Below are 8,689 nucleotides of genomic sequence, written 5' to 3'. Positions count from 1 at the left end.
TGGCCTCCTGTGGCCGCCTCACTCAGCCTCACTTGGGCAATCACAAGGCACACAGGTCTGGATGTGGCCTCCCGTGGCCACCTCACTCAGCCTCATTTGGGCAATCACAGGGCACACAGATCTGGACGTGGCCTCCTGTGGCCTCCTCACTCAGGCAGTCACAGGGTGCACGGGTCTGAATGTGGCCACCTCACTCAGCCTCACTTGGGCAGTCACAGGATACACAGGTCTGGATACGGCCTCCGGTGGCCACCTCACTTGGGCAGTCACAGGGCGCACGGGTCTGGACGTGGCCTCCTGTGGCCGCCTCACTCAGCCTTACTTGGGCAGTCACAGGGTGCACAGCTCTGGATGCGGCCTCCCGTGGCCACCTCACTCAGGCAGTTATGGTGCACGGGTCTGGACGTGGTCTCCCGTGGCCACCTCACTCGGGCAGTGACAGGGCCTGCTCCCTGGGGAACAGCTCTGGGCCTGGGGCTGGAGGGCTCCTGGCATCGGGGAGAGCCTCTCCGGGGGCCTTGGAGAACCCGTTCCTGCAGCCTGGCCCGGCCCGGCCTGCCCCGCCGACAGCAGGCTCCACCTCTGGTGGTGTGCGGTGTGTGTTTTATGCCTCGAAACCCCCACACTGCAGTCCCAGGGCACCAAGCGCTGACCCTAATGAATGATTCGCATGGCTGAGTTCACCACTCCATCCATCACGCGGTAGCCGATGTCTGCAACGCTAACGACGCCGTGTTTGATCCTGCGCACAGACCCTTTCAATCATCCTCAGCTGCGGGGAAGGCCTCAGTCCTGGGCACCGGGCCAGGTTAGTAAAACTTTCCATGAGGAGAGCTTTTTGTTCTCTCTGGAGCAGCCCAGGCTCAGGAGGAGGGGCAGGTGAGGGGCAGCTCACAGCCCAGACTGCGGCAGACACGCTCCGGCTGCCTGGTCTACCTGCTTGTTGTTTTAATGACATCGAGACTTTCTAAACCCTCGTGCTTCTGAGGGACTGAAAGGCTTGATTGTGGCAGAGGCCGTGGGGCAGTTCAGGTGACACAGGGAGGCATGGGCAGCAGACAAGCCCTGCACCGAGGGATGGCCGCTCTCCACAAGGATCCAGGGGGGACCATTTCAGCGGCACAAGCAGGTGGGCACCACAGGGAGCCCCGCGCGCCTCGGTTTCAGAGGACGGCCCTGCAAACGCTCTCGACGTGGGAGCCTGTGCCACGAAGCTGACCACTGTAACGTGCGATTCATCGAGAGTCCACCCAGGGGAGCCCCCTCATGGGCCTCCTCCACGACAGGAAATGCAAGAAAATCATGCTGGAAAAGAAGCACATTGAGCCCTGTGACGTATTTTCAAATCTGCATTCAAAATAATGCAAGATATAGAAGGCGACTATTGAAACAATGAATCTCCGTGGCTTGACCATGCTTGGGAAGTCTGAGGGAAGCTAAATCTTGGGAAGAAACAAACTATCTTGTTACTAGAATTCATTATGGGTCAAGCACTTCTGAAACCAAACGTGGGAGCAGAGAGAACTCGAAAGCAAAGAAATCCTTTAAAAAAAAAAGCTGAATTCATTTTTCCTTTTTTCTTTTTTTTGAGATGGAGTCTCACTGTGCTCCTCCCAGGCTGGAGTGCAGTGCTGTGATCTCGGCTCTCTGCAACCTCCATCTTGCGGGTTCAAGTGATTCTCCTGCCTCCACCTCCCAAGTAGCTAGGATTACAGGCATGCGCCACCATGCCTGACTAATTTTTGTATTTTTAATAGAGACGGGGTTTCACCATGTTGGCCAGGCTGGTCTCGAATGCCTGACCTCAGGTGATCTTCCTGCTTCAGCCTCCCGGAGTGCTGGGATTGCAGGTGTGAGCCACCACATCCAGCTTCGTTTGTCATTTTGAGGCTTGGATTCCTTAAGACACACAGGACATGGGTCATGCGTGACCTTCAGGTTCCTGTGGACAAGTGGAGGCTTCCAGGCAGGAGGCTGTGATGTGAAACGTCCTCCCCAGACCCCTTGGGAATGCAAACGCGGACACTGTGCCCGCCCCACACACACTCTGCAACTGGACAATATTCTAGTATTGCATTTTAACTCTACATTCCTGGAAAAGAAAATCAAAACCCAAACAAAACAAGTGAAAAACCTGTACACACAAAATAAGCTTTCTCTGTCCTCATAGGCCGCCAGTGTCTGCATCATTGCGCACGGGAGGAGCCCCAGATCGCATCGGCTGCCTCTGCGCAGCGGTGCACGTGAAGCCAGCAGCAAAGCCCTGAAGTGACTCAATTCACCGACCCATGGCTCTGGTTCTGGTCAGGCAGAGGGAAGCCCCTCAAAACGGCGGGGTGTCCAGGGGTCAGGGCTGGGTCTCCAGCCCCGTGAGGACGTCCCGGCACTGGCCCGGACCCTCCACCTACAAGGCACCGCTGTTTGGTTTGCAGGGTGCTGAAGGCTAACTCCGCGCCTCACGCCAGGCTTGCTGGCCCTGGAGGCAGCGGCGGGGCCAGCGGATGACAGAGAGAAGCCAGGGAAGCTGGGAACCAGGATCCAGAGGGGCTTCCATCACCTGCGATGCCACATCCTGCCACAGGCGCCTCACGGGGCTCAGGGTGGCCGGCAGGTCCCGGCCGCCTGTCCCTTAGACCTGTTTACAAACATGTCCGGGGTATCTGAGTCCTGCCCCAGCCGCACTGACTTCTCTTCTGCTTCCTCCCACCCCAGTGTTCCTCCCTCGCCTGTTGCATAAACACACACGAACAGTGGCCACTTTCCACCCACTGAGGACACGTGACACGCACACGCCAACTTCTGATCTGGGTTTCGTGACTGTTTCTGTGTCCCATCTCTACTCCCTCGCCAGGTGCTGGGATTGTCCCTTGGTGGGGGGCCCTGTGCTCCCCACTCCTCTCCGCTCCCCCACTCCAGGTCACCGCTTTCTAAGCCAGCAGCTGAGCCCCAGGGTGGGTGCTGAGGTGCCCAATTCTCTCAGGGAATGTGAAATTAGACAAAATATACATTAACTAAACCAGCACCACCCAGACTCACCCCAGCCCGCCTCTTTCATCAAGGTGGCCCCTGCGTGGCCCCCCACATTTCCCTGGAGCTCACTGGGGTCTGGAGGACTCAGGGGTCCACCTCGTAATTCAGGTCTTCATCCTGCATGAGGCTTTCCCAGCCCAGCCTGGGCCCCAACCTCTGTTTGTGTCATGGTGTTTGTGAGCCTGGGGTGAGGGTTCCACCTCAGGGCAAGCCAGAGGTCATCTGCAGGGGAAGGGCCAACCCAGACTCAACCCTGACCCAGGACCCTTCCCGGCCATCTTGGGGGATGCTCCAGCCATCTTCTCACAAGGACAGGCAGCACCCCGTCTATGGCCCCATCCACCCAGGATTCGGGAAACGGCTTGGCCCACATCACTCTCAGTGAAGGCTTTGACCACTCAGCTCCAACAGAGCAATAAACAGTCGAATCTGCTCTTCACCAGGGAGGGACAGGCATCTAGAGTGGGTAGACCTGCCCCCAGCTGCTCAGGAGGGACCTGGAGCCCGCGGTCTGGTGCCTGTCTCATGGGGTTGCAGCAATGTCAGGCCTGCACCAGGGACCCCCCACCCTGACCCAAAGCCTTCGCCTGACCAGGGTCCGCCCACCTGCACTCTCTCAGCCCCTAGGACTCACCCCTCCCCTTCACACCCACCCTGAGCAGAACTTCCTCTGCGACCCGCCCCAGCTGCCCGCCTCTGAAGGATGAAGAGGGGCTGTCTGTCCACGGGGACAGGAGGCCAGGCCATGGCTGACGCTGCTTCCAGCTGCCCAAAGCCTGAGCTCCTATGGTCCTGGCTGAGCATCGAGGGACCTTGCAAGTGGAGATGAAATGGACGACGCTCACCACAGCACAGATAGGTGTCTGCACAGCTGTCTCGACCTCCACCCCAACCTGACCCCCAAAACAGCACTGCCTAGTGCCATACGCTAAACCAAAATGCTTGTGTGTGGCTGGCCCCATATTACGGAAACAGAATGAACACAGGACCCGTAAACTGTGCCCAGAGGAGCGTGTGGGGCTGGCGCTTGGGGTCTGTGCTCGAGGCTCCAGGGCCAGCCTTGGGCCTGATAAGACGTAAGTGGACCGGGGCAGTGGGAGGCTGGTGCCAGGCTCCAAGGCCATCTCTGCTTTGGCAACACAGAAACCCCTGGGGCTTCTGAACAGGATGTGGCCCACGAGATCCGACTTCTGGGAAGATCACTGCGCCCCAGAGTGCAATGAATGGGGAGAGGGGCCTGCCGGGACGTGAGCTCACCCAGGGGAAGGGCTGTCGTCCGTGTCCCGAGGGCAGGGGCACCAGGACTCGGGGAGATAAACTTTCTTAAACGGGGTGAACAAGCGCTTTACAGCGGGTACGTCAGGGGCTCCAGGGTCCCACAGGTGGTCAGGAGAGGCGCCAACGGGGCGTGTCCTCGGGCACCTTCAGAGGACCTGCAGGCCAGGCCCAGGCCCACAGCAGATGCACCCCAGCCTCAGCCTTCCATGTGTCCAGGGGCCATCCGTGCACCCCACTCGCCTCTCCCGGGTCCCGTTCCCTCCATGTCCACGCACAGCTGGGCCACCAGGGCACGGCCACACCCACACTCATGCAGCAGTCTGTGTGCTCGGACAGCCCAGCCCCCGTGGCCCCCAAGGCCGGCCTGGCTCACTTAGCTTTGACCTCTAGGACCAAGGCCTGAGAGGCCCGGGCCACTTGGTGAGGCTTTGGCAGAAATGGGTGGGGTGGGATGCCAGCCTCACCCGCTGTGTTGACATGGAATATGCCCTCGTCCCCAGCAACCCCCTCAGTCTTGCCTGCCCTGAGCTCCACCCTCGCCACAAAGCCACACGTGGACCCCCGGGCAGCAGAAACACCAGTGAGACCTACTTCCCACCTGGGCCTGCAGGGTGCTGCCCAGACATGGGAGCCCAGGGCTGCCACAGCTGGGACAAGACGTGGCGGGCGGGAAGAGACCACGTGAGACAAGGCAGGGGTGAGGGATAGGAGGCGTGGCCGTCAGTGCCCCCCTCAGCCGGCGTCCACCCACACAGTGTCCACCTCGCACAGAGGCTGGGGGGGAAGGCAGAATCTGTCTGTGCTCAGCAGGGAGCAGTGCAGGGACATGGCCCCATGCAGAGCTCCAGTGGCCTTGTGAGTGGACGAGGAGGGCAGCGGGCAGATCAGACAGCAAGAGCTTCAGGACACATCTGCACAGGACACAGATGTGGTCCCGGCCCTGACTCACGGTCATCACAAACCTCCAGAGAGTGGCCGGGGCAGCCATGGGCCACCAGTATGGTTTTGAGGGATAGCCCCGGGGAGGCGGCAGCCTCCTGAGCCGATAGGTACACTCCTGCAAGCCCAAAAACAGACGGCGGGGGCTGCAGGCTCCACGGGACACACTCCCACAAGCTCACACACAGACAAAGTCCAGGCCCCATGAAATATACAACCTCAAATTCACACACACAACAGGGCTCCAGGCTCAAGAGTTGAAAATTTGGGGGGGTGGTGCTGATGTATCTGCATGCATCCTCCTTAAAAAGCTTGGAGCCTTCAGTCAGAAACCAGCAGGAAAGCGTTTGGCAAGGCCTCACTCCCTGCCCAGCAGATGGGAAACCCAGCTCCAGACGCCCCGGAATCCTGCCCCAGAGGTCAGGAGAGGCTGATGCCGCCCCCTCCCTGGAAGGCCGAGGCTCGCCTGGTCCTCAGGCCTCGGGGCAGGAAGTGAGCAAGGCTCCGGTGTGTCTGCTGGATCCCTGGCCTGGGAAACGTCTGATACTCGGGAGGACTCACTGTGCCCCCGGCGGGAACGAAGCCCAATCCCCACACAAACCACGCAGGCAGGGATGGAAAAGACAGGCCGAGTCGCACTTGAACGTGTGGTCACCAGGGCTGCGGGCACCTCCCTGACCACAGCGTGACCGCATGCAAGCTGGGCTGGGCCGTCAAACAGAAACGCTTGCCAAGAACGCAGCGGTGTTCGGTCAGCACTGCTCACAGGAAGGACTGCGTGCTTGCCGGAGTTCCCGTGCCACACGCCTGGCCACAGACGTGAGGCCACTTCCTTCCCACGCAGCCCCAGGTGCGCGATGTTCAGTGCACCTCCATGCTGTGGGAGCCTGGACAAGGGAGGCCCCGCGCCCAAGGCCTGAAGGCGCCGTCCCAGGCCCCCAGCATCACGGCCATCCTCCAAGGTCCTGCCAGGCGGCCACGGCCATTAGACGTGTGCACAGAGCCACACAGTGCAATGCGCACACCACCCCGGCTAAGCTGTCATCTACAAGCCATCCATGGGACTCAGTGGCACCTGCAATGCCCCAACTGCAGAGGCCGGCGCCTCCTCTAGCCAGGGCTTTGAGCCTGAGCCTGAGCCAAGCCGCTCGGCAGTCAGATGCAGTCGCAAACCTGGGCACGCAGCATGAGCCTCAGACCCCGGGTCAGGCTTCGCAGGGGGTCTGCAGCCAAGGGACCCACCAGAGCCCCACGCCACCATCACCAGAGCAGGGTCTCGTGGCAGGCACCCTGGTGCCGCGCCAGCACATGGGCACTGCATGTCAGGAGGACACACCCACGCCTCACCCGGCGCTGGGATGCACGTCCCTGCGCCACACACACACATCTCCTCCATGAGCTCGCAACACGGCGCCGGGCTGGGCACACATCGGCGTGGCCGCGGGCACTCACCGTCGTCCAGGTACAACTGGTCCAATTCTTCCGGCTCTCGCTTGACCGTTACAGGAATAGGGGCCAAGTTAGGACTACCGTCCTCACGGGCCTCTGGCAGCGGCCGGGGCCGGGCGGTCGGAGACTCGTCCCTGCGGACCGTGGGCAGCGGGTGCTGTAGGCGGCCCGTGGCAGGTGGGCACGCTGGGCTGCAGGGCTGCAGGCAGGTCGGCTCTTGGGTGGCGGGCGGGAGTGGAGGAGAGGGACTGCTGGGGCAGAGTGAGTGTTCCAGCCCAGGGGGGTGGCTACCGCTCGGAGGCGCACTCACCTGCTGTGGAAGCAGGGCCAGGGGCGGCTGTCCGGGAGAGCTGGGGTGCGTGGCCGCTGGCCTGGGCACGTCCTGGACGGCGGGGGTGACGGTGGGGGCCTCTCCGGCCAGCGGTGGGAGCCCCAGGTGACAATGGCCTGAGCTGGCGATGGCCTTGGAGTAGGCAGTGGGAGAAAGGTCGTGGAGCTTGGGGCTCATGCCGGGGGCTACTGGCATCAAGGCGCCTCTCTGCGGACAGGCCGGGACGCCAGCCACGAGGCAGGAGCTGGGGTCAGGCGGCATGGCCAGCTGCTGGCTGAAGTACGGTCTCGGGAGCGGACTTAACCCCTGGCTCACCGGTCCACAGGTTGGAGCAGTCTCAAAATCATCAGTGGGTTCTGTTTTTATAATTGGAACTGTGAGAAGGGGGAGAAAAGTTAGATCAACACGAGTTGCAGATGGGTATGATCAGACAGGCTGGTGGGGGGACACCCTCCGCAGAGCCAGCAGCTCTGACTGGTCCCTCTGTCTCCTGCCTGGTTCTCCCACCCCATTAAAAAAAGGCATGAGTCATCGGCCCAGAGAGTGGCAGCTGGTTCTAATACCGGCGAGGACTGTTTTCCTTGGCCTCTCCACTGGCTCTAACGCGCTATAAAAGTCCACTTGCAAACGGCAGTGGAAGTCCCGGGCCCAGGGGCCTGTGGATTTGTAGGAATCAAAGCGAACATTTGAACTTGGACACACGACGGCACGTCTGCTCCCGACGCTCGGTGTGGTAAATGTCTGCACGTTTGGTAAACTCGAACACGCAACAAGACAGCTTTCAGGAGTCCGTAAAACTCCAACTGTAAATGGGAACGACCACTGGGGGCGAGAAGCATCAGTCACTGAGACAGAAAGACGCCCTCGCTGAGGATGCAACGCCTCCACAGTCCCTCCCAGTCCCTCTGAAAGGGGTGGGCTGTGTGCAGGCGGTGACCCAACAGCCTAGGACGGAACGCGGGGCTCCCGAGTTTCTGGAGACTTCTCCCGCCCAGCCCTCCCGAGAAGGCGGGGGCTGCGGGGAGGAGCCTGCAGGGCAGGCACTGGGTCCCCAAGGCTGCTCCACCAGGCCTGGCCCAGAGCCAACGCCGGCTCCCGCCTTGCACCCGTGCCTTGCATCCACCCCGGGCCTCTGCACCGGCTTCTGCAGGGTGTCGGGAAGGCGGTGGGCAGGGCATGCAGTCAGCGGAGAGGCAAGGCGGATCCCAGCCAGCATTCCTGCGGCTGCTGTTTTCCTGTTGGTCTCAGGCCTCTCGTGCTACTTAGAAGAGACACAGACGGCTCCGTTGCTCTGAGGCCCTCGCCATGGCGCATGTAAATTCCCAACAGATGTGAGCTGCCGCTCTGAGCGAACGCAGCGCGGACGGTGAGCTAACATCAGGTCTCCTCGTTCCGTTTTCTCTTCCCCGTGAGCTGCACACCAGTGGGTTCTGGCAGTGGGGTTGGCCACAGGGAGAGAAACTCCCCTTCCATCACCACCTGGGGTCTTTGCGTGGCCCCCAAAACCTGCACACAGGCTCCCTGCGCAAACACTCACTGCCGCTGAGGGCCCAGGCAGCCTCCTGCAGTCAGTAAAAGCATTTCCGCAACTCGAGAGAAAATCTTTAGCCCTGGGCTTCAGCCCGCAAATCCACGCAGCCGTTCCCCACCATAGCCAGGGTG

General features: G+C 61.1%; 1 protein-coding gene across 6 annotated transcripts in view; it reads right to left on the bottom strand.

Annotated features, from left to right (window-relative positions):
* Window positions 1–8,689, bottom strand: part of NFATC1 (nuclear factor of activated T cells 1) — a 129,346-nt gene that overhangs the window by 34,434 nt on the left and 86,223 nt on the right. For 3 of the 6 annotated variants that reach the window (XM_017504539.2, XM_017504538.2, XM_037729926.1), the window contains one exon: window positions 6,700–7,401. The exons of 1 other annotated variant lie outside the window; for it this stretch is intronic. In XM_017504539.2, the coding sequence (XP_017360028.1) occupies window positions 6,700–7,401 (702 nt within the window). The remainder of the gene's footprint in view (window positions 1–6,699; window positions 7,402–8,689) is intronic. 2 more of the 6 variants (XM_017504543.2, XM_017504540.2) reach the window with 1 other exon arrangement.

Source organism: Cebus imitator, unplaced genomic scaffold (assembly GCF_001604975.1).
Source record: "Cebus imitator isolate Cc_AM_T3 unplaced genomic scaffold, Cebus_imitator-1.0 Scaffold324, whole genome shotgun sequence".
Classification (NCBI taxonomy): domain Eukaryota; kingdom Metazoa; phylum Chordata; class Mammalia; order Primates; family Cebidae; genus Cebus; species Cebus imitator.
Note: the sequence above shows the minus strand (reverse complement) of the source record. Positions and strands in the feature narration are given on the sequence as shown.